This window comes from Aquarana catesbeiana, linkage group LG03, assembly GCF_042186555.1.
Source record: "Aquarana catesbeiana isolate 2022-GZ linkage group LG03, ASM4218655v1, whole genome shotgun sequence".
NCBI lineage: Eukaryota > Metazoa > Chordata > Amphibia > Anura > Ranidae > Aquarana > Aquarana catesbeiana.
This window is the reverse complement of record NC_133326.1, coordinates 280,251,785-280,278,266: the sequence shown is the minus strand read 5'-3', so window position 1 is coordinate 280,278,266 and position 26,482 is coordinate 280,251,785. Positions and strand designations below refer to the sequence as shown.

Below are 26,482 nucleotides of genomic sequence, written 5' to 3'. Positions count from 1 at the left end.
AGGTTTGGGATGCTACTACAGGTATGTGCAGGTATGCTGAATAATACTGTCTGTATTTATTTTTATGACATAGATGAAAAAACAGAACACATTTTTGGAGCATTCATGTAGAAGTAAAAAAATCCTAATGGTCCCAAATAAGCAATCTTTAGCTTGAAATAGCTGTGATGTAATACTTACTATTACTTACACTGACTTACTAACAACTTTTAAGCCGGATACACTTTTACTAAAGATTGGATCAGCAGATGTGTGCTCCTTTTTGGTGCTCGACAATGAAGAAGGCCTGAAATAACAACAAAAAAATACTGATGCATCAACTGCAGTATGTTCAAGCAGCGAATATTGACAATATATTACATTTTGTATATATACTGTACTGTCAGTATGTATATAAAGTATATCTAAAGGCAAAACTTTTTTCTCTAGTTTTTGGGTAGAGTGGAGAGGGATCAGAACACCTATTTTTATTGTTGTCTGCACCCCCCGTTAAAGTGGTTATAAAGGCTAAAGGTTTTTTACCTTCATGCATGAAGGTGAAAACTCTTCAGTATGCAGTACACCTCCCAGCCCCCTCTAATACTTACCCGAGTCTGATCTCGAAGCCAGCGATGTGCATGAGAGCGGCTGCTGTCTCAGGTCTCTGCCTCCTCATTGGCTGAGAGACAATAGCGGAAGCCATCAGCCCCCGCTGCTGTCAATCACTGCCAGTGAGAAGGGAGAGGCTGAGCCCTGCTCTCTGTGTGTCTTATGGACACACAGAGCAGGTCTCGGGAACAAGCATGCACGAGTGCCCCTAGAGCAAGTGGCTTGCTATGGGGCACTGGGTGGGTGGAGCCTGTAGCGCCAGCGGGGGCCCCCAGAAGCAGAGGCAAAACCATTGCACAGACCAGGTAATGCTGGCTATACACTATACGAAAAATTGGCTGAACCCATTTTCGAAAAGCGAACATTCCACCGTGAGCGCAAACGATAGTGCCATCATGTAATGACCGATAAATCGTTCAGTGGACATAAATGAATGCATTTTTTGTTCGTTTTTTTTACATATACCTAGTGCAGACAGTTCGGATGGGAAACACATTAACCTTCATTTTTTTCGGCGCAAAATTGTCTCAACGATTAGCGATTTTGTGCCCATTAACTGGACGAAAAACTAACAAACTGTCTAAATGAACGAATTTCGTCTGATTTTTCATATAGTGTATGGCCAGCATAAGTATAACGTGTTTGTTGTTTTAAAGAAAAAAAAATGTGAGTCTTTAGTAACCCTTTAAGGAGACTCTCTCTATTTGTCCTGGTGACCATTATCACTGAAAGTGAAAAAAAATTGCCAAAATTTGGGTTATTGCCAGAACAGGAATAGAAGGGAACTTTTTCAAGGGGGACACTAGTTTTGGTGACCCTTCCTGTTGTGGTTATGGGACAGGAAGTTAAGGAAAATCTCTCCAATGGGACACAGTTGGCAAAAAAAACTGGACAGGTTTGCCTTCAGTTCTTCTTTAACATACCCATGTATTACAGATATGTTTATTAGAACCTAACATCAGACAAATAACTACTGTGATTATTCAAACAGCTTAGGAAATACTGTATTATAATGCTTTCAAAGTATTACGGGTACACACTCAGGCCCAACTGATAGACTCCATGAGGGGAATTTGTAAAACATTTGAGCAATCAGAATTTGGAAAGTTGTGCATGGCAACCAAGCATTCTCTAGTTTCCATTTTCAAAGCTTATCTGAACAAGCTGAAGTTAGAAGCTGATTGGTTATTATGCACAACTGCTTCAGACTCTGCTCCAGTTTTGGTAAATTCAGCCTATGTCTCATAATATAGTAAATAAATATACAAACTTTTATACCTGGGGGAAGCAGAGCTTCGGGGTGTATCCCAGCGTGTAAAATGAGCACGGACAGGTGCTGACAGAAAGCGTCCGTATGGCTGAGAACCTTCTTTGCTTGGTATATTCCTAGTTTCTGTTTCTATGACAGGCTGAGTCTTCGGCACGGGTGTAGTTATAGGGAAAGAAGTAGCAGATTGGACTTTCCTTTTGCGTGATGTTTTTGGAGGTGCGTCAGACATCCTCTGTATGTGAGGTGAATCAAGTCCTACAAAATCAGATTGATGTCATGAACTAAACCTCTGAATCTTGAAAAACTCATAATGGTCTCATCTGAAATACTTTTAATCTGATATCATAAAGAACATCTGACATCACCTGGGCTGATCTTGGGTGGTCCACTGTATATAAAATACATCTGCATACCATAAAAGCATTTAAACCTGTAAGTTAATATATCTTGATGGAGCATTACACGTTATTCCATTTTCCAGCCATACTACCATGTACTTTAATTATACTGTATATTATCAGTCATATGCGGATTACATGGCTGACTGGCTCCACAGTAACCAGGAAAATGCTTTGTCTTAAATTAAACTTTTGCATTCCTCTAGTATGTAAACATAGAAGTACCTTCATAATCTGTTTCATCAACTTCCTTGCATTCCCTCCTTTCCCAGATGTGCAGCCTAAACAAACTCAAATTTGGACTTTTTGCCTATGCTGTGTAAGAGTACCAGTGATTTATTTATAAGCTATTTAGTTAACATACTGTATAGTGTTGATTTATTAAAACATTGGCAAAGTAAAGGGCTGCTAGAAATGAATACTTTGAGGCTGGGTTCACACTATTGCAAATTGGATGTGAGTTGCCCCGCATCCAATTCACATAGCAGGAGATTGTGACCGGCTCTGCCGGTTCACTCATCTCCGCAGCAGCTCCGGTGCAAATTGCCCAGGAGCCCTGTGCGTATTTTGGTCTGTTTCAGGTCTAAATTTAGCCCAAAAATTCAGGCTGAAATCAGACCTGAAACAGTGAATGGAGACGCACCGGACACCTGCTGTGAGCCGGAGCGTGCTGCGGTGTGAACCAAGCCTAAAGCCTAAAGCCCTGTACACATGATCGGACTTTCCAATGGGAAATGTTCAATGACAGGCTTTTGTTGGTAAATCCGACCATGTGTATGCTCCATCGGACAATTGTTGTCGGACTTTCTGCCAATAAATGTTGGCTAGCGGGTTTTCAAATTTTCCGCGGACAAATGTGTGTTGTTGGATTTTCTGAGCGTGTGTACACAAGTCCATCGGACAAAAGTCCAAAGTACAAACACGCATGCTCGGAAGCAAGGATGAGCCAGAAGCGGTCGGTCTTGTAAACTAGCGCTCGTAATGGAGAATTAATCGTGATGCGGCAAATTATGAAATCTCAAAATGCAGCGCATAATTCTCCTTCTTTAATGGAATAATAATGAAGCTGCTTTGCTGGTAATACTGATGGAGTTATTGCAAACTAATTTTCAAAGGCTTTTTTTTCTAGTGATATCAAGAATAATATTATTATGCCTTTTTTTTTTTTTTATTTGAGCACGTTACCACAACACCATTATCCCGTAATTTTTAACATCAAATATACAACTATGTTGGTGTCCCTTGTCAATTTTACATTGTATTTTTTAAAATATAACTGTCTACTCCCAAACTGTAATTTGAAGTAAAACACATAGCCAAGTATTATTCTCCACATTTTTTTTTATTGTGCATTAAAAAAATAAAACAAATACAATTAGAAATGCTATCTGCCAATAGAACTTAACCAAAAAGTGCATTCTATGCATCCAAAAATATAGAAAATATACCAAATCAAATCATTATTCAACCAAAAAAATAATGTCAAAGCAATAACTCCAAGGCTAATAATAAATAACACGTTATCTCCTCCAATTCCGCAACATGTCTGGTTGACGAACGGCCATTCAAAAACAAACTGAAAAACGCGAACTGAAATGTGCGAAATGAAAAGTGCGAAATGAAAAGCGCCAATCAACACTCACCAAACTTCTGCTAACACGAAATTAGCAGAAGGAGCCCAAAGGGTGGCGCTAAAGAGCTGAAAAACCACGTAGTATGTCACTACGTTCATAATTGTTGGCCAACAATTGTGTGACCGTCTACATGCAAGACAAGTTTGGGCCAACGCCTTTCGGACAAAATTCCACGGTTTTGTTGTCGGAAAGTCCGATCGTGTGTACGAGGCATAAATGAGGAGAAGAGGCAAACATATAGGTGTTGGTTTACTAATGGCAAATAGACCGCGCACTTTGCAAAGTGCAGTTGCTCCGGAGCTTAGTAAATGAGCAAAAGCTCTGCTGACTTCCATCATCCAATCATGTGCAAGCAAAAATGCTTTTTTTATTTTTTATTTTCCTTGTTCGTGATTGGGTATTCTTTGCAAAATGAAGCTTTACCTTATTTACTAAGCTTTGGAGCAACTGCCCTTGCAGAGTGCAACTGCACTTTGCAAAGTGCACAGTCTATTTGTCTTTAGTAACTCAACCCCATGACTTCACCATCTCCATCTCGGGGGGAATCCCTGTCTGTGTACATTGATAAAAATAGAAGACTTCCTGTGAATGGTGGAGAAGCACTCAGCCGATTCAATTTTGTTTGGTTTCTGTTTTGTTCTGCCTTTTCTTTTCCTGTGCAAGGACGATCGATGACTTACCCCTGAACTTACAGCAGTTAACTGTTAACATAGACACCCAGGAATAGGGCAAATAGGGCAGGGGCAGGCTTTTAATTGGCACAGTGCTACTGTTATGCAGCTAGGAATTTATGACAACAACAAAATGAATACTTTTCCTCTTTTGTGAAAATACAACTGATGGAATGCAAACGGGAGCCACCACAAGAACTGAACTGTATTAATATAACGTTAAATGTGACGTGTTTTCCCTCATTCTAGTTATCAGGGAAATGGCTGTCACAGAACAGAAGAAGTCATTTCTGTTAAAATGTATTTATTGAAAAAGTATGTTTCCATTTCATGGGACAATAGATGGAACTCACCAGAAGCCAATCTATAATGCTCCATCCAATCCTCAGCAATATTTCTGATCTTTCGTTGTAGTCTCCGGAGCTCAGTTGCTGCACTTACATCATTTGAAGGGCTGATGTGGTCCTCAGGAATTTCAAGTGTTTTTACCAGCTCAGATAAAATTGTCTGCAAAATAAAAATGGATACATGCATATTGTGATATAAGACATGCAAATCTTAACCACTAAATTCACATCAACCTTTCCAATGTACCGTATATAAATTTTGCATAGATTGTATACAAAAAGAATGGGAGCACCCATACATTATTTGTTTCCATTTTGATATGCTGTATCTAAACATTGCAAGCAAGAACTGGCACCCATAGGAATAATTACATTTTCATGCTACTACTGCAGTTATGACAACAGCTGCTCTGCATCAATGAAATCCAACTCTAAAGTGTGTGTGCTACATTTATGTGTTAAGAACATTATATTGTATGGTTCACTTGGGCAGGAACTGATATAATTACATGGTCATTTCAAAACAAGTTGGTTAAGTTAAAGAAGCAGTGATAAGTATTATAATTTGTCAAACGCTGATATTGTCTTCAAAGACCATTATGATGCCATACAAGGCCTGTATTTTTGCACTGGGTTTCTTTGTCATGACAGATATATGGGCTACTACATCTTTTGTTACAGCTTTCAATCCGAACTATTTAGAGCAGTGTTCTCCAAACTTCGGCCTGCAGACCCGAAGCGGCCCTTTGCTTGCCTTTATCTGGCCCCAAGGGCAGTATTCCTCTCACTGATACAAAGCACTATTCCTCCCATTGATACCTACGGCCTGCAGGCCCGATGCGGCCCTTTGCTCGCCTTTATCTGGCCCCAAGGGCACTATTCTTCCCACTGAAACCAACGATGAGGCACCATTCTGTCCACTGACAACAAAGATGGGGAATTCCTCTTGCCCATCAAGCCTGAGGCTTCGTTTACTTGCTGTTGGGGCATTTTCTACTTCCACTGGCCACATTCTGGCCCCTTGAAAGTCTAATGCCGCGTACACACGATTGGACATTCCAACATCAAAATCCTGGATTTATTTTCGACGGATGTTGGCTCAAACTTGTCTTGCATACACACGGTCGCACAAATGTTGTTGGAAATTCTGAGTGTCAAGAACACGGTGACATACAACACGTACGACTCTTCTGCTTGATTCCGAGCATGCGTGGAACTTTGTGCGTCGGAGTTGTGTACACACGATCGGAATTTCCGACACCAGATTTTGTTGTCGGAAAAGAACCAGCTCTCAAATTTTTGTAGTCGGAAATTCTGACAACAAATGTCTGATGGAGCCTACACACGGTCGGAATTTTCCAACAAGCTCACATCGAACGTTTGTTGTCGGAATTTCCGACCGTGTGTACGCTGCATAAGGCTGGGTTCACACTAGAGATCGCAGCGGCTCACAGCAGGAGTCTGGTGCGTCTCCATTCACTGATTCAGGTCTGATTTCAGCCTGAAACGGACCAAAAGACACACAGGGCGCCTGGGCAATTTGCACCGGAGCCGCTGCAGAGATGTGTGAACCGGCTCTATAGACAGCATCCAATTTGCAACAGTGTGAACCCAGCCTAAAAGACGCTAAACTGGCTCTTTGTTTAAAACATTTGGAGACCCCTAATTTAGAGTATAAAGGTGTTAGTAACACATCTGTCATTGTCAACTGTAATAAAGATAAACCTGTTTATAATATAGTATACTATTGCAGATTTGCTAAAGAAAGGATTCTGACTATAAACACAAGGATTTTATGAATGCAAAATTATAGCACAGCTAACATAAAAAACCTACCTGCTCCTCTGCTGCATGATTCCACATAGCAGCTCTTGAGAAAAAATTGCTCTCATACTACCCTTTTGTCTTTTAATGCAATAAAGGAGATGAAAAATACAATGTTGTGAGATTTCATGAGTAGCTTGTATTATGCGGTTTAATGATTGCATTTAATAGAATAGAATTCAGAACAATAGCTGTAGTTTATAATGTATGAGACATCGGCACACAGTCAGTAATATTATCCTCAGTGAATCCAGACATGCTGCATAGTAGAGGGTTATTGAAGTGATGTGACCTGACTGCCCTTTTCAGGGAAAGTTGAAACTTCAAAATCATATTTTTTTAGTATTACAGACATTTATTAGTGGTATAAATATTGTAAATAGTAAATGAAATATTCCCTATGTAGGTGACTCAAAGATATAGCAGAAGGATGCATTTATTTTACATTTAAAATTTTACTTTAAAAAAGTTTATTTTTATATCATCTAATATATCTAAATCTGCTAGTCCATCTAACACTTCCCTCCCCCCAGATTAACAATGATGTTGTCCAAAGGTGCCCCTGTATTACTGGCCAGATTGCCTGGTAAAAATAGAGAGAAAAAAAGCAAAAGAAAACTAAGGTAGCCACTACATCTAATGATTGGTAAGCTGCAATATATTACATTTTTGGTTTTAGGTTTAATATCGCTTTAATTTACCAAACAAAAATAAAAATTACAAAAACATACACTGTGACATTAAACCCAAGGAATTAAAGTAGAAAGTTTCAAAGCTGTGTTTTGACCGTAGAAGGGTATGTCATTTGAGGCAGAATTAGCTTATAAGACAACAGCTGTGGGTAACTAGCTAGCCTCATACCACCAGTTTACATGACGTTATTCTGTAGTCGTTCTCATATTCAGCCCCCGTCTAAACACAATATGAATATAGAGCTGAATTATTCACTGCTTGTGTTTTTGTTTTGTTTTTTTTGTTTTTTTGTATGCAGCAATGTTATTTTAGTACAAATTCTCTTCCTGGGTCCCAGTATAGTAACAATTGTCTTATTTGGTCCCTCAGGTTAAAAAGTTTAGGAAACCTTGCTTTTGAGTAAAGCTCTGTGTATTTTCAGTGAGCGCATTCAGAGTATTATTGTTGTATTTCCCTAAAGTCATTTTTAATGTGACATCCACATTTCTACATGCTTACTCGTTTGTTAATGTACTAGATAGAGAGATTTGTGGATTAGTCAATAGAGGGAGTTCTAAGAATAGATACTGTGAACATTTGAGCTAAGACATCAGCCACATGGAAAGTACAATTTTATAAATCTTTTTTCCTAAGTCCTAATAACCTGTTTTGCTTACGCAAACACCTTTACTTACAGTTTTCTTCGTACTTCTCTTTAAATCCTTCTCCTTGGCCTTCTTTCTGTTCCCCTTGGCCATTTCTTTGGCAGTTCTTGATGAAAAGTTTTCATTTGTTATAAGTTGACCCTAAAATAATAGAGGAAGAACTGGAGGAAGCTATACCCAAAAGGAAGCTATGCCCATAATAGGGGAAGAACAGGGGGAAGCTATAACCAGAAAACTAAGGCCACATGCACACTGTGTGTCAAAAATGCCACTTTTCAGGGTGTTTGACTCCTTTTTTTCTGACTGTAAAATACCCTTCATGTTAGCCTATGTGTCCTTGGACACATAGGTGTTTATAGCCATTTAGAGGCAGTAAAAAAAACCTCACTTGTCAATGTTGTACAGGAAAGGAGTGTTCTGGCAGAAAAAAAAGGGGAATGTGCATAAATGCGTGTAAACACATCTAAATGTGCTAGGTGCTTTAGTTTGAGTGTTCATTCATTTCAATGGCCAGAGTAAATTAATATTCCGGCCAATGAAATGTATGAACACCCAAAAGCCTGAACATACCTAAACACATTTGCAAAATACGACTTTACAGGGGTTGGACAAAATCATGGAAACACCAGGTAAAAGAACAAAATCGTTACTTAATCTGGTGTTGGACTGCCTTTGGCATCCAAGACAGACAGAATTCTCCTAAGAATTGAGAAATATAAGTCTTGGATGGTGGATAATGGAATCTGATACCACTTTTCATGCTAAAATTGTTCCAGTTCTCGCAGAGATGCCGGAGGTGGAAAAGAGCCCGAAACCTCTATGATATTGAGGTTCGGCAACTGTGGCGCTCAGGGAATGACTTTGTTTGCATGCTCATCAAATCACGACTTGACAACACCAGCTGTGTGAATCAGATAATTATTACATAGTTACATAGTAGGCGAGGTTGAAAAAAGACACAAGTCCATCAAGTCCAACCTATGTGTGATTATGTGTCAGTATTACATTGTATATCCCTGTATGTTGTGGTCGTTCAGGTGCTTATCTAATAGTTTCTCTAAGCTATCGATGCTCCCCGCTGAGACCACCGCCTGTGGAAGGGAATTCCACATCCTTGCCGCTCTTACAGTAAAGAACCCTCTACGTAGTTTAAGGTTAAACCTCTTTTCTTCTAATTTTAATGAGTGGCCACGAGTTTTGTTAAACTCTCTTCTGCGAAAAAGTTTTATTTCTATTGTAGGGTCACCAGTACGGTATTTGTATATTGAAATCATATCCCCTCTCAAGCGTCTCTTCTCCAGAGAGACTAAGTTCAGTGCTCGCAACCTTTCCTCATAACTAAGATCCTCCAGACCCTTTATTAGCTTTGTTGCCCTTCTTTGTACTTGCTCCATTTCCAGTACATCCTTCCTGAGGACTGGTGCCCAGAACTGGACAGAATACTCTAGGTGCGGCAGGACCAGAGTCTTGTAGAGTGGGAGAATTATCGTTCTATCTCTGGAGTTGATCCCCTTTTTAATGCATGCCAATATTCTGTTTGCTTTGTTAGCAGCAGCTTGGCATTGCATGTCATTGCTGAGCCTATCATCTACTAGGACCCCCAAGTCCTTTTCCATCCTAGATTCCCCCAGAAGTTCTCCCCCCAGTGTATAGATTGCGTTCATATTTTTGCCACCCAAATGCATTATTTTAAATTTTTCTACATTGAACCTCATCTGCCATGTAGTTGCCCACCCCATTAATTTGTTCAGATCTTTTTGCAAGGTTTCCACATCCTGCGGAGAAGTTATTGCCCTGCTTAGCTTAGTATCGTCTGCAAATACAGAGATTGAACTGTTTATCCCATCCTCCAGGTTGTTTATGAACAAATTAAATAGGATTGGTCCCAGCACAGAACCCTGGGGACCCCACTACCCACCCCTGACCATTCCGAGTACTTCCCATTTATCACCACCCTCTGAACTCGCCCTTGTAGCCAGTTTTCAATCCATGTACTCACCCTATGGTCCATGCCAACGGACCTTATTTTGTACGGTAAACGTTTATGGGGAACTGTGTCAAATGCTTTTGCAAAATCCAGATACACCACGTCTACGGGCCTTCCTTTATCTAGATGGCAACTCACCTCCTCATAGAAGGTTAGTAGATTGGTTTGGCAAGAACGATTCTTCATGAATCCATGCTGATTACTGCTAATGATACCGTTCTCATTTCTAAAATCTTGTATATAGTCCCTTATCATCCCCTCCAAGAGTTTACATACTATTGATGTTAGGCTAACTGGTCTGTAATTCCCAGGGATGTATTTTGGGTCCTTTTTAAATATTGGTGCTACATTGGCTTTTTTCCAATCAGCTGGTACCATTCCAGTCAGTAGACTGTCTGTAAAAATTAGGAACAACGGTCTGGCAATCACTTGACTGAGTTCCCTAAGTACCCTCGGATGCAAGCCATCTGGTCCCGGTGATTTATTAATGTTAAGTTTCTCAAGTCTAATTTTAATTCTGTCCTCTGTTAACCATGGAGGTGCTTCCTGTGTTGTGTCATGAGGATAAACACTGCAGTTTTGGTTATTGAAGCCCCCCGATTCACTCGTGAAGACTGAGGAGAAGAATAAATTCAATACCTTCGCCATCTCCCCATCCTTTGTAACCAGATGTCCTTCCTCATTCTTTATGGGGCCAATATGGTCTGTCCTCCCTTTTTTACTGTTTACATACTTAAAGAATTTCTTGGGATTTTTTTTGCTCTCCTCCGCTATGTGTCTTTCATGTTCTATCTTAGCCGTCCTAATTGCACCCTTACATTTCTTGTTGCATTCTTTATAAAGTCTGAATGCTGAGGATGATCCCTCAACCTTGTATTTTTTTGAAGGCCTTCTCCTTTGCTTTTATATGTATTTTTACATTGGCGTTAAGCCATCCAGGACTTTTGTTCGCTCTTTTAAATTTATTACCCAATGGGATACATTGGCTAATGCCCTTATTTAATATACTCTTAAAGCAAACCCATCTCTCCTCCGTATTCTTTGTTCCTAATATTTTATCCCAATTTATGCCTTCTAGCAAGGTTTGTAGTTTAGGGAAGTTGGCTCTTTTGAAATTCAGTGTCTTCGTATTCCCTTTATGTTTCCTATTTGTGTGATTTATACTGAAACTAATTGACCTGTGATCGCTGTTACCTAAATTGCCCCGTATTTCCACATCCGTGATCAGGTCTGTATTGTTGGTAATCAGTAGATCCAGTAATGTTTTATTTCTAGTTGGTGCGTCTACCATCTGACCCATAAAATTGTCCTGCAAGACATTAAGGAACTGGCGAGCCTTAAATGAATGCGCGGTTCCCTCCGCCCAGTCTATGTCTGGATAATTAACCACTTCAATACCGGGCCAATTCTGACATTTCTCTCCTACATGTAAAAATCATCATTTTTTTGCCAGAAAATTACATAGAACCCCCAAACATTATATATGTTTTTTTAGCAAAGACCCTAGAGAATACAATGGCGGTTGTTGCAACTTTTTATCTCACACAGTATTTGCGCAGGAATTTTTTGAACGCTTTTTTTGGGGAAAAAAACTGTTTTGTGTTTAAAAAAAAAAACAAAACAGTAAAGTTAGCCCAATGTTTTTGCATTTTGTGAAAGATGAAGTTACGCTGAGTAAATAGATACCTAACATGTCACGCTTCAAAATTGCACACACTCGTGGAATGGCGCCAATGTTCGGTACTTAAAAATCCCCATAGGCGACGCTTAAAATTTTTTTACTGGTTATATGTTTTGAGTTACAGAGGAGGTCTAGGGCCAAAATTATTGCTCTCGCTCCAACGTTCGCGGCGATACCTCACATGTATGGTTTGAACACCGTTTTCATATGTGGGCGGGACTTACGTATGCGTTCGCTTCTGCGTGCGAGCACACGGGGACAGCGGCGCTTTAAAAAAATTTTTTTTTTGTTAATTATATTTTATTTTTTTTATGTTGACACTTTTTTGAAAAAAAAAAAAATTGATCACTTTTATTCCTATTACAAGGAATGTAAACATCCCTTGTAAAAGCAATATGACATGTCAGGTGCTCTTAATAGTGAGATATGGGGTCAGTAAGACCCCATATCTCACCACTAGGCTGGGAAGCCTGAAATTAAAAAAAAAAATAAAACGATCACCGCTTCCCAGCCGAAGCGGCGACGTTTTTTTGAATGGAGAGGTCGGGCGTGACGTCATAACATCGCGCCCAGCCTCCGATGATCATAGAGACTCCGGGGACCATCTGGTTCCCCGAAAATCTCTATGATCTACATCCGGCGCTGGCGGATCCACTCTCCGCCTCACTGATCGTAACGGTGAGTCGGAGCAAGCACCGGAGGGCGGCGGGAGGGGGGGACGTCCCCTCTCGCCTCCCATAGGAACGATCAAGCGGCGGAACTGCCGCTATGATCGTTCCTATGGTGTAGAGATTCGCCTGGTGAAACCGGCAATATCTGAATGATGTCTGTAACTACAGGCATCATTCAGATATACCCGCCCAAAGCCCAGGACGTCATATGACGTCCGTGGGCTGGAAGTGGTTAAAATCCCCCATTATGATAACACTTCCCATCCTTGCTGCTAATCCAAATTGTGATAGGAGATCTGTCTCCACTTCCTCCCTCAGGTTAGGGGGCCTATAGCATACTCCCAGTATTATTTTCCCCTTAGCTTCATCCCTTTGGAGCTCTACCCATAAGGATTCCAACTCCTCCCTAGCTCCCTCAGTGATGTCATCTCTCACATTCACTTGTACATTATTCTTGATATATAGGCATACCCCTCCCCTTTTTTACCCTCTCTATCCTTGCGGTAAAGGGTATACCCTTGAATGTTTGCCAGCCAATCATGAGAGCTGTTGAACTAGTGTTACTAAACCCACAACAGTAAAATCTGTCTGTATATGCAGCATAGCATGCTTGTTATACTCACTGTGGAACTTAAAGGGGTTAATCCTTTGCATTGGGTAAAAAGGTTGTTTAATGCGGTATGCACAGATCCTTCCCTCCTGCACTGTCTATCTGAGAGAAGCCAGCTAACACAGGCAGGGTACCCGACCTGCACATGCTCAGCTGTGTCTTTTATGCTGGAGAGAACATTTACTTGTTCTCAGAGCTAGCCAGGTCACATGATATTGACATCACACATGTGGGTGTGTATACAGGCTGCGATGGAAATCTCCTCCTACCTGAACTCTCAGCACTAGAGAAGCTGTGCAGTTTATCATTGACCATGGTATACAGATCAGCTAAAAAGGTATATAGTGGCAATAGTTTAATGTAAAAAGAAGATTTATAAGCTGTGGGCACTGTTGGGGGCGGATGAACTATTTTCATATTACTGGGTTTAGTATTACTTTAAGCAGGAGGCTGAAGAGGGGGGGGGGGGAGGTTGCCAGCTATCAGCTGACCTTTTCTGACCTATCTCAAACCCTGAAATCATTCAATGGGGGCTTGAAACTCCTACTGCCACCATCCCATGAGGGAAAGAGGGGCCTTAAAACAGGCTATCCCCCTTTTTCTCACATTCTTTTGCTTCCGCTGCCACTAAAGATGGTGCAGACATTGTTTCCCGAAGACAGCACCAGAGGGATATTTGAAGAGCACCCCACTGACTTTGGCTGATTTTGTTTACAGTTTTAAAGTATTTATTGATTATAAGAGTTATGGTGAATTAATTGTGTATATTTGTGAAAACCAGGTCGTGACCATTATTAGTCCAGTTTGGTGTGTCTAGTGTTTTCTGTATTCTTGGAGTTTATGCCACCTACTGTCCCATTTTACATCCCTTCCGCTTTCAACGCGGAACATGTTATCACTTTCTCACATACAAATCACAGTGTTTCCATATTTTTGTCCAACCCCTGTAGGTGCGTTTTTAAAGCTGCTTTTCTTCTGCCAGGAGAAAGGGCTTTTAGAAGAGCTGGGTAAACGCCCAGTGTGTATGAGGCCTAAAAAATGTTGGTCTTTGGAAGAGCTTACCAGATCTTCAGCCTGTGGAGGAGGGATGTCCTGAAGTGGTGAGAGAGATAAACGTACAAATTCATGCTGCCATTTGTAACTCAAACTAATGGCAAACTGCCCAGAAATTCTAATAGAGAGGTATTCATTGACCTAGAGATAAAAAGGGAAAGTTTTAAGGCACTCCAGAGAACTTGACACAGACCATTTAATTTTAAAGGTTCAGAAACCAAAATCCTACCCTCTAATGTCATGTCATGTCATATCATGTAAAAGGCCTCACCAAAACAAATCCTAAGCAATCAGGAGACTGTGTTAGAAAGTGTTTGTATTCTAAGGAGTATGTTGTTTTACCTGCTAAATTACATGAGAACTAGTTTAATGGAAGCTGCTATTGGTTACATGAATCTTGTCTCTTTAATTGACAATACATATATAAATTATGTATCATTATAGCACAAATTTACCTGTAATGTAATAGGGTCAGGTAATTTTCCTTTCTTTGGCCAGTCCCATTCTTTTATAGTCTCGCCTTCTTTGTCACTCATTACTCCACCAGTCTGATTATAGTGCAGTATGTAACAATTGCTACGTAAACAAAAAATTACATATAATTAATTGTAATAAAATTAATTTAAAAACTGTTGTATGTAAAAAATACATTGTGTGAATTAAAATAGAAATTTACTTTATATTTTTTATATTAAAAGGCTAAGTTTAGATTTTAATATCATGCCTACAGTGAACAAAATATGTAGGCAAATTACTGACCTCATTCTGAAAATACTGGTTGCCTCTACTTTTAATACATTCCACTAGCAGCAAGTTGGTTAGAGTGAAGATAGACTACCTGATCTGCATACCTATCCCAGATTAGTTACCTACAATGTACCAAAGATAATGGATCAGCATTAGAGCCAGGCAGCTAGGAATTTCAGGAGAAGAATGGCAGACTAACTATTTCTTTCAGTACAGGTTTCTTAGTCTTAATGAGGCCACACTAACTCCCTATTTTTGCAAACTCTGCCTATTTCTTAGAAAGCATCTATTTTGAAGCATGCAATAAGTGTTGTGCTTGAATCAGGGCTTAGGTTATATTAGACAATGTACAAACCAATAATAATAGGTGGAGTATTAAAAGGTGTGGTTTTTTGGATACTTGCCATATACAAGGATTGTTGCACCCTAAGTCCATTGGGAATGTTACACCAAACGTTGAGACGTACAAATTTGGGCCACATTAGCCCTCTGGGACCTAATTATTTTCAGCTTTTTCAGCAGGAGTATTTACTGTGTTAGTCACAGGTGTCGGATTTGTTTGTTTTTCAAATGTTGTCTTAATTGATGTTATTACCATATCAAAATCTCAATAAAAAGAGTTAAAAATAAAAAAAAATGATTTGACGATTCCATCCTTTCTACCAGTTTTTAGGAATCGATCCCACTATGTCAGAATGGTAATTACACTTTTATGGTATGTATCTTCTAGTCTATATTCTCATCTAAAATAGCTTTAAAAATAAGAAATATGATTATATAATTTACTGGAGAGAATACACTTTAAAAGTAGCACTAACCTGTCAGGAAGAAAAACGCTGCCATGTCCAAATGGTGTGAATGTACCCAGAATATTTTCGTCTGGAGAGAAGATGTTAGTATAAAGTCCTCCATATGAAAGGCCTGAGTGGCTTTGACAAACAGCGAGTTGCCCAGTTGGATAAATGGACAGTAAGTTAAGAGAATGTTTTTCATCATCATACTTAGACTTATGAATTACATATATACTGTAAAATATATGGAGGAAAAGACAATCTACAAATGGTGATCTTCTTGTTCTTCTGTCCCCACAACAACCACCTAGGCCAACTGTCTTATGCTGCCCTAGCCCTACCTAAATTAACTTGCAATCTGTACTAATAAGTGGCTTTAACACTGTCAGAGGCTTAATTTTAACACAAGAATAAGAGATATTTATCTGTGTTTTTGTGTTCAATTCTCGTTGGACTCTTTTTTTTTTAAAGTTTTCCTATTCTGGCATGTAAGCTTTGTGAATACTGTAGAGCCTCAGGTGTCTAAAAGCACGCTAAGGTTGAAGGTGACAGTTTGCTCACTCTGTATCAGTACACATAGAACTGACAACAAAGCTGCCATTTTAGTCTATTGGCAATTCAGTTCCAGGTGTGCAGATCCAGTGGGTTGAAGTGTAGGGACAGCAACAATGAGGACCCTGTCAGATTGCAACAGCAGGCAGAGTTGTAGTCTGAAGCCTTTTATTGTACATGAAAATCTATTACTATTGGCACAATAAAGTATGGGTGACTTTGTTTTGCTCTTTCCAACCCTGCCACCCTAGGCAATGGTCTATATTGGCTATGCAAAAATATGGCCCTATGGGCATTAATAATGATATGGGAGTTATGCCAATCCTAGAAGGCTTTTCAGAATTGCAACAGCTCTTGAAAAAAAATTCCTGCTAGACTGGTTTGGGCATCTTATACAGATGACTCCTAGAAGGTTTTCCAGGAGCTTATTAGGCTTGTCCAAATAGGAAGATGGCCTGGGGTTGTATTAGGCCTCCCAGCTGACCTGAAGGTGTTTTGAACTTTGAACAATCCTGCTCTAGGTATTCCTGGAGAAGTAGTCAATAATAACCCCAAAGGGTTTAAGGGAGTCAGTAAATGCCTTGGGGTCAATAGGTGGTCAGTTGGATGGTCAATGGAAGGTCAGCTGAGGTTAACTTATATGTTTTAGGGTCTGTATAATTCCACATTAGTTTCTTCTTCTGAATGTAAGGTGGCTAGTTGTAAGACAATGGGGTTGATTTACTAAAGGCAAATAAACTGTGCAAGTGCATTTGCTTCAGAGCTTAGTAAATGAGGTGAAGCTTCACTTTGTAAAGAATACCCAATTGCATGCAAGAAAAAAAACAGCATTTTTGTTTGCACATGATTGGATGACGGAAGCCAGCAGAGCTTCCCCTCATTTACTAAGCTCTTGCACAAATGCCCTTGCTGATAGTACAGTCTATTTACCTTTAGTAAATTAACCCCAATGTTACCCAGGTTTGGATGGTTTGATGCCAGTAACAACGGTCTTAAAGGGACCTGAGCCCTGGAATTTGTGTTTAACAAAAGGCAGCCAGGGGCATTATGATGGTTATTATTGTTATTCACAGTACTATCATTTAAAGTGGTATTCAATTGTATTAAATTATCTTAATATAATAAGTGTTTGGGGTTTAAAAAAAAATATGAAACTTCATGAAATGGGCGATGAGCGGCACTTAAGCCCCATACACACTATTAGATTTTATGCAAATTTTTGTCTTCAGATTTACCAAAACCATATAATATGGAGGTCAAACCTTAAGAGTTTCAATTTGTATTGAATCAGGCAGGCCCTTGCACTACATGGTTTTAGTAAATGTGAAGACAAAAATCTGCAGAAAATGTAATAGTGTGTATGGGGTCTTAGAGTCAAGGACTATCTGTTACAGTCTTGTAGATGGTAAGTCAGATTTTCTTTCTTTTTCTTAGAGGATACTAAACCATTGATGAGCCATCTATCAAAGCATAGTGGAGTTTTTGCAGAGATGGATTGTCCCGCCTGATCTCTGGGATATGTGGTTTTCCATTCATTAGTACAAATACAGGTTTACTATTCTTTTTTTGTTTCAATATCAGATTCTTTTTAGTACCACCATAGTGTTGAAGAATAACCGGCTTGTTGAAACCATTGTCATTTAAACTTGATAATTGTTTGTTTCTGTAATAAAAAAAACAATTTAATTAAAGAATTAAAAAATATATTTTTGCTTTCAAATATAAATACTATATACTACTAGGTCAATGACTGGAAAAGTGTTGAAGCCAAATCATTAGTGTGAAAGTAACTAGCATTTTTTAGAAGGAGAAACAATCCTACAGGAATTATTTGCCATAATGTATGTTATTTTTAAGCGCTATTAAAAAAAAAAAAAAAGCAAACATTTATTATATTGCAACTTACCAATTCTTAGATGTGATGGCTTAATTAGTTTGTGTTTTTAGGTTGTTTTTCAATAGAACAAGCTGTTCTGCAGATGTAGCAGTTACAGGGTGAAGGCAAACTATTTACTACAGGGGTGCTTACAATGACCAGCTTTTATTTATTTATCTAAAAACTTTAAACCTTTATCAATGCTGCTGTCCAAAGGTGCCCCCTGTGCTCCTTCATCCAGAGTGGGGGCACTCTAATACAGGAGGTGTGTTACTGGCCAGATCATCAGGTGCAAACAGAGGGGAAAAAACCTAGATAAAGAAAACTAATGCAGCCACCACATCTTATGATTGATAAGCTGCAACATATTACATTTTTGGGGGGGGGTTTAATACCACTTTAATTTCACCAAACTAAAAAAAAAAAAAGTTAACGAAACATACAGTACAAAACCAAACTCACGGAATTAAAACAGAAGGTTTCAAAGCTGTGTTTTGACCGTGGAAAGGTAAGTAATTTGAGGCAAAATTAACCTCATACAACCAGTTTACATGGCGTTATTCTGCAGTGATTCTTATATGCAGCCTCTACCTTAACACATTCTGAATACAGAGCTGAATTATTCACTGTTTGTGTTTGTCTTTTTTTATTATGCAGCCATGTTATTTTAGCACAAATTCCCCTTTTCAAATAAAGAAAACCAATGCAGCCACCACATCTAGTACTTGGTAAGCTGCAATATACTATATTTTGGGATTTGGGTTTAATACCACTGTAAGCAATGAGAGCCAATAATAGCTGAAAATACCTGTCACATGGCTGACAATACCTATTGGAAAGTCAAAGACTACATGTATTTTTGCTGAGTGAATTGAGACTATTATGTGAAAGAGCTACCGATGTCATTCACAATACATACTAAAGTAGCTATCAGGGTCCAAAGTGGGGGGGGGGGGGGGGGGGGGCATGTGCCCCTCGCGGTATTGAGGGGGCGCCGCAGCTATTACCAATCCTCAAACCTCAGACATGAAATATGAACAAAGCATATCCCTCTATAGTGTGTACTTGTCTCAGTTAAGAGCACTACATGTAATTTCTGTCTGCAGCTTGTTCCTCTGCTATCTGCATGAAACACTTCTGACAAAGTTTCCTGACACCAACAGAAAAAGGTGACAGGGGAGGGAGCTCCAGCAGATTGACAGCCTCAGTTCTGTGTCCTGTGTGCTGTGTAAAAAGGGGGGGGGGTCCCTTCCCTCCAATCAGCTGCATGTTTCGCTATATTAGGCTACTTTCACACTGATCCCCTGCAAAAAATGTTTATGCCACAAATTTTACTGCGTTTGCGGTGTGGTTTTTAAATGACATGTGACTCAAAAACCGCACCAAACGCGCATTGCGGGTTTTGCTGCATTTTTACCTCGTTTTCCATTGCTTTCAATGGGAAGGTGCGTTTTTGGGGCATTTTTTTTTATCTCCCCAAACATGCTCCAGGCAGGATTTTATTCACCGCAGTGGAACATATTCATTGATTTTAAAGGAAAGAAATTGTCTTGAGCTTTTCAGTTGCTTTTTTTGTTAATGTAAAAGCGCTTGAAAAACTCCTCAGTGTGAAAGCAGCCTTGGCTGTCATGTTAGCCTTATGGAGCTACCAACATTGCATCTGGTAGATTTCTGCTACAGGATTGCAGGATTGAAATAAAGTAAACTGTGCAAAATATATATTTTTCAACAGAGTCACCTTTTTTTAAATATAGTATGTTCTAAAAATCTCCAGGAACATTTACATATTCATACAGAAACGTATTAAAAATATTTGTACAAACCAGTTAGAGAACAGGATATCGTTTCTATTATGTGGCCCTTTAATTTTTACATTGTGAGGTGGCTTATTTCTGCTGCACTAAACTGGCTCTACAGACTGTATGGATTAAAGAATTCATAACCGTGTTGAGTCCATACATTTGGATCTGTGCAAGCTGCAGTCTCTCTAGTGCCCAGGCAAATAAACCTCTCCATTCCATTTCTTCAGATTTAGAGTCCTTTGTTTCAAAAATCCACCCTTAAAAAAAAACAGATATATGTCAGACACCAGTTTAAAATGGACAAATCATGCATTAATCTTTGGCCACAATTCAAAGAAATACAAATGAGAAATAGCCTGTAACATCTGCATTGCACTTGTATTAGTAAGAAGTCCAAAAGGGGACAGATTAGCCCACCATACACAGCCTAATATGTGTAAGTGATGCAACTCAAGTTTGCTGTCAGATCTCATTTGTACTGTTAGGCCTAACGCAGTTCTGTGTTAAAGCGGTTGCAAACCCCTCTTGGTAATTTTTACTTACAGGTAAGCCTATAATAAGGCTTACCTGTAGGTAAAATGAATATCTCCTTAATGTGCACCGTTTAGGAAATATTCGCCCTGCATGCAGCCAGTGACATCACTGGCACACGTGCTCTAGAGTGACATCATCGCGTCAGGGAAAGATGTCAGCCCTCTCAGCAGTGAGAACTCGTTCCAAGGTGATTATTTTATAATGTGCTAGTGTGCGACGCAAACTAGCACATTATGCCACTGTCTTGCTTTTTTTTCTTTTGAACATCTGCGGTTTACAACTGTTTTAAGCCATAAAAGGCCGTAAAAAATACACCAAAGCTGCTTTTGGAGAGGAGCCTGCAAGCATAATTTATGAGCGTAAATGCACTCATATGAGCATAAAATGAATAGCCAGAATACATTTTTATATATATGTACAACATGAGAGTTATTTTTGCTGCCAAGTTCTGGCAGAATAAGTGCAGCCTATTTGAATCATAAATTTGTGTGCATGAGGACTAAGGCTGCATTCACATGTAGTGTTTTGTGAGCGCGCTCATGTTTTTTGCCTTTTTTTTTTTTTGCAATAACCGCAAATCTTTTTTGCCACTTTGGGGTGCCATTAACAATGAATGCGTCAGGCAATTTTTGCTCATTTTGTAAATGCGTGCAAAAGCGTGTAGTTTCGCAGGTGTGCAAGAAACGCTAAAGTGTTAATACAGACTAAGACTCTAAATCTCATCCTGTACTGAATGTTCTGTGGCTCAACATTAATTGTGTACATAAGTTTAAAGGAACTCCATATTAAAGATTTAGGTGAACATTCATACCAGGTGCATTGGTACTGCATTGGACAGCTACTTCAATGCAGTCCCACAGCAAGACAAGGCAAAATGGGGTGGTGTGCGCTGGCACAAATTATGGCAATCCACTGCCTCGCACAATAGAACTTAGTAAAATGTCACTGTGTAAAAAGTTAACAGTGAAAAGCATTGCGATCAGCGATGTCATCCCATCACATCCCAGCCGCTGCATTGTAATACAATAATAATGGTGTGAATGTACTCTAATACACTGTTGATATAATATATATATATATATATATATATATATATATATATATATATATGTATGTACAGTATATATATATATATATATATATATATCTGTTTTACCTACTACAGGATTTGCAAGTTTTGTGATCAGGTAAGCCCTGCCAGACAGTGCAGCCATATTCTATACCTCCCTGCTGACTACACTGCAGCTAAGCAGTTCAGCTGGGTTCAGAATGCACTCCATTCGTTCTGAATGGACAATGTAGCAGCAATATTATGAAAACATTTCTTTTTTTTTTTAAACTGTAAGTTTATTGAATACAAAAAATAAGTACGGCACAGCTTATAAAGCATAACATGTACAGTACATGAAATACACATTTCCATAAAAACAACATTCACCGTTTCAGGAAGAATAATTCATTAGAATAATATAATGTTGACCATCTGCCCTAGCTAGGTTGAATCAAAGCTGTATGTAAGAATACAAGGATTCATTTTTTTTTATAAGAGATAATGCAACAGGTACAAAGGAAAAAAGAAAGAAAAAAGGGCAAAAAACCCCCCCAGAAAAACGTATACATTCTAAGGTCCAAAAGAAAGCCTCCAGGGTATAAGTGTAGCACCCTGGAATTTAGGCAAGGTTGCTACTAAATTTACTTGCCAGGGATAGCTACCTTGGCTAATTGTTGAGGATCAATTGATTTGACTCTTATGCCGCGTACAGACGATCGGCCATTCCGACAACAAAACCGTGGATTTTTTTCCGACGGCTGTTGGCTCAAACTCGTCTTGCATACACATGGTCACATAAATGTTGTCGGAAATTCCGAACGTCAAGAACGCGGTGACGTACAACATGTAGAACGAGCTGAGAAAATGAAGTTCAACAGCCAGTGTGGCTCTTCTGCTTAATTCTGAAATTGTGTACACACACTCAGAATTTTCCGACAAGTCTTGTTGTCGGAAAATTTGAGAACCAGCACCAGTTTAGAACTAGCATCACTAGTTGCTAGAAGCCTGTTGACTGAAAGCATCCTTTACAACCAGTGACAAGTAGAAGTAGGGAGGGTAGGGGGTAGTGGTGGCAAACAAGTCGCCCTGCTACACAGCCTACCACAGACAGTCACTCAGCCTGTCTCTGTACACTAACTTAGAGTTGGTCCTAAATACTTTGACTGTCATTCACTACGAACTGGAGGTAATTATTTTTTAATTTAGTGCAGCGATAGCATCACTTTGTAAATAAAGAACCACTGAATCTTCCGCACATGTCAGTAAAGCTACCGAAACCGGCAACAGGTATTCTTCAACCCCGTCCTGCCCACGTTATAGCCAAAAGACAGCTACAGTGCAGTTTTAATTTGCGAAGAGGGTGTACATGGAAGTCCTCCCATGATCACGCTGCCTGCACGCCTCCTGTGGCGTGCGGGCAGTGTGCTCTGTGATCACAGAGTCCTTCGGACTCAGCTGATCACAGTACGGGATAAAGGGCAAGTCACAGTAGCCCTTTACCACATGATCAGCTTTGTCCAATGACAGCTGATCGTGGGAGTAAACACAAGCCGTTTAGCGGCTTTTCTTTTTTTCAATCACACTGAAAGCGTGAGGAAAGAAAAAGAGCTGATAAATGGCTTGTGTTAAAGGGACATCGGAATTATCAGTGTTCTGATTATCAGTGCAGTTCCAACAGTGCCCACCAGTGCTGCCAATCAGTGCTCATCAGTGCTGCCAATCAGTGCCCGTTAGTGCTGCCAATCAGTGCCCATCAGTGCCACCTATCAGTGCATCCTCATCGGTGCCTCCTCATCAGTGCCCACCAGTGCCCATTCGTGAAGCCTATCAGTGCCCATCAGTGTAGACTTATCAGCGCACATCAGTGAAGGTGAAAAAATGACCTGTTTGCAGAATTTTATAACAAACTATGACAATTTTTTTTAATTTATTTTTTTCTTTACATTTTCTGTCTTTTTTCGTTTGTTTAGCAAAAAAATAGAAAACCCAGTGGTGATTAAATACCACCAAAAGAAAGCTCTATTTGTGTGAAAAAAATTATAAAAATGTCATATGGGTACAGTGTTGCATCACCACGCAATTGTCATTCAAAGTGGGACAGCGCTGAAAGCTCAAAACTGGCCTGAGCAAGAAGAGGTAAAAGTGCCATGTATAAGGGCACACTGCGAGAAAAGTGTTGTACATTTTTGATTCAATTCCTCTGAATTTTTTATTTTTTCAAACCATCATATTTCCTTTACCTTTATCTTCACATACTCTTGATGACATAGAGAAACTGATGGTGACTGGTACATGTGATGCAAAGTTCTGAGGAGCTTAAATAAAAAAAAAAATACATTAAACATAAACTGCACTAAAAAAAAAAATCTCATTTTTTGGCATAGACAAAGGCACAGTAGAATTAAATACTTATTTTTCTTTTGAAGTTTTAAAAAAGTAACTTTTTACTCCATGAGGAAAATCGCTGGGTTTAAACAGATCTATCGTATTGCTGAATTATAATTTCATGGTTAATAATGTAGCACTACTCCCATATGAGCCGAAAGAATATTGCCCAGGTCTTCCCCAGATGTTTTGCCCCACAGCCCCACACATAAGCTCAGTTACACATTTCTTCAATGACTCGTCTAGGGATGATGTTTTTGTCCTTTTTTTTTGGAGAACTTAGATATGGTTGAGGGAAGTGAGTGGGATACTTCAAAAACAAGAACTATGTACAACTTGGGAACTATGTATTCTTTCTGACAAAATCTGTAGTAAAGTCCATGTTTGCAATAAACAGTGGGCTTAGCTTTGAGGTGGTACTAGTAGTAGGTAAACGCACACTCAGCCCCTTAGCCTTAGCCACCCACCTGAGGCACATGGCAGCATTGCCCTGAAGGGCATCAAGCCCTTCAGTCTGGACTGATCCTCTCCAGGGAAAGAGCCAGAGCTCGGTGTGCTCAGAGATTATATACAGTTATGCAGCATGCCATCAGGGCCTTGCTCCCTGGGATTGGCCAGGGCTGTATAAATATGTATACTGCCATCTCATAGCTCCCAACTGTCCCTGATTTTGAGGGACTGTCCCTGATTTGGAGCAATGTCCCTCTGTCCCTCATTCCTCCTCATTTGTCCCTCGTTTTGGTCTGATCTATATAGTTGTGTATAAAATGCACTTTTTATCTATCAAAAAGAGTTTTGCAGTGCTAAACCTTTCATCTAATTTCTAAATTGCTGCATTTGTAAATTCCAAAAGCCAATATAAAGGAATAGTAGTGGTAAAAAAGCACTTGTGGGTTTAACCAATCTTGTATTTTTGTACAATTCTCCTTTAAGGGGGCATGGCAAGGGGTGTGTCCTATGCCTGAATACTTTTGCTGATAGGCGTCCCTCATTCCAATCTCAAAAAGTTGGGAGGTTTGCCATCTGCATAACTCCACACCTATGTTCCAGAAGGTTCTCACAGCATTCCTGGACAGAAGAGGGAGTCAACAGACTGGAAGCAGCTGAGAACACTGAGCAGACCTAACTAGTCAAATGCAGCTGGATTGGATACAGTGAGCAACTAAATTTACCTAACATACCAGTAGCAATTGCAGCCACACTAAATACAGTGTGACAAGCTAAATTTACCCATCAAAAACACAGCTCCACAAAACACAGCAAGCAAACACTAAATCGATCTATCTAAGCCTAGCACCTATCTAGGAGGGTGCTACCATAACAATGGATTTAACTATGTACCTGATGAGCCAATACTATATATTTTTGCATTGTGAAGCTTTCAATGAGCATGTACCTGCTTTAATGTACAGTATAATTGCTATTCTACAACGCATCAAACTTTTTCAATATATATGTGTCTCTGGCTTTAATACTTTGAGTGACTAAGTGACTGAGTGACTAACAAGTATGCAACTTGAGTGACTAACAAGTATGCAGCTCAAGATTCCTAATCTTCTCTGACTTTCCTGATGTGAATACTAGTCCTAGGAAAAGAGCCTAAAATACTGAAGCCAAAGTCAGACTGGGCAACTAGTATTTTCGGTAACAGCAAAAAAAAAAAAAAAAAAAAAAAAGTTTACCACACCTCGCAACTTTCTGAGATGAGTAAGAGGGAAACTTTTTAGTGTAATGTGGACAAAGGACACATTCCTGTGATGCACCAGGTACATGGACCATGAAGAGTTGAGGTGCACAAAATGATTGTTTTAACCCACAAGTGTTTTTTTCGCCGGTACTTTTTCTTTTTTTGCTGGCTTTTCAGACTTAATACAATCATTTAGTTGTTGGATTTACAACTTACTGCATTGTCACATTCTGGTAACTAAATAGTGTAATTCTTTCTAGAGGTCTATACATCAGACCAAAAAAAGGGACAAATGAGAAGGAAAGAGGAATGTAGGGATTTGGTTCCAAAAGAGAGACATTGGGGTTGATTTACTAAAACCAGAGAGTGTAAAATCCGATTCAGCTGTGCATGGTAGCCAATCAGCTTCTATGTTCAACTTGTTCAATTAAAGTGTTACTAAACCCAGGACCCTGCATTCACTATATCTGATCTCCCACAGTACACAGAACCTGGAAATGCAATTATTTTAGTAAATATAAACTGCTAAATACCTTTTCTCATCAGCAGTATATAGCAGTCTTGTGACTTCTATCAGTGTCTGGTTAAAGCTGGTAGGAGGAGTTTTCATTCTCCTCTGACTGTCCTATGAGGGTGCATGACCCTCTGTCTGGACAGTGTTGATTGGCCCTGTGCTGATCACATGCACCCTCTCCAAAAAAAACAAAACAATCTAGCAATACACACCAAACTTAGCATGTGCCAAGTGCCTCCTAGGGCTCTTTTCTATCAGCAGATGGATTGGGGACAGTTAAAGAAGGAGAGGATCAGAAAAGACAGAATCAAACAGCCTTTTTACAATGCAGGGGATTAACCCCTTAGATTCCACAATGAGTATAATCAGCATGCTTTACTGCATATATAGACTGATTTTACTGCTGTGGGTTTAGTAACACTTTAAGATTTCACAAAAAGAAACCTGGAAGCTGCACCAGATTTTGTACTCT

General features: G+C 39.5%; 2 protein-coding genes across 2 annotated transcripts in view; both read right to left on the bottom strand.

Moving 5' to 3' along the window:
* The window catches only part of LOC141132110 (uncharacterized protein C3orf20 homolog), a 47,141-nt gene extending 31,167 nt beyond the window's left edge, over positions 1-15,974 (bottom strand). Inside the window, exons 1-7 of the mRNA XM_073620157.1 lie at positions 15,637-15,974; positions 14,527-14,647; positions 14,081-14,212; positions 8,100-8,210; positions 4,915-5,068; positions 1,867-2,113; positions 191-286 (exon numbers count right to left, since the gene is read on the bottom strand). Of these exons, the coding sequence (XP_073476258.1) occupies positions 191-286; positions 1,867-2,113; positions 4,915-5,068; positions 8,100-8,210; positions 14,081-14,212; positions 14,527-14,607 (821 nt within the window). The 5' untranslated portion in view covers positions 14,608-14,647; positions 15,637-15,974. The remainder of the gene's footprint in view (positions 1-190; positions 287-1,866; positions 2,114-4,914; positions 5,069-8,099; positions 8,211-14,080; positions 14,213-14,526; positions 14,648-15,636) is intronic.
* Positions 15,975-16,103: 129 nt separating this feature from the next.
* The window catches only part of LOC141132111 (uncharacterized), a 37,418-nt gene continuing 27,039 nt past the window's right edge, over positions 16,104-26,482 (bottom strand). Inside the window, exons 5-7 of the mRNA XM_073620158.1 lie at positions 23,665-23,739; positions 19,997-20,096; positions 16,104-17,824 (exon numbers count right to left, since the gene is read on the bottom strand). Of these exons, the coding sequence (XP_073476259.1) occupies positions 17,602-17,824; positions 19,997-20,096; positions 23,665-23,739 (398 nt within the window). The 3' untranslated portion in view covers positions 16,104-17,601. The remainder of the gene's footprint in view (positions 17,825-19,996; positions 20,097-23,664; positions 23,740-26,482) is intronic.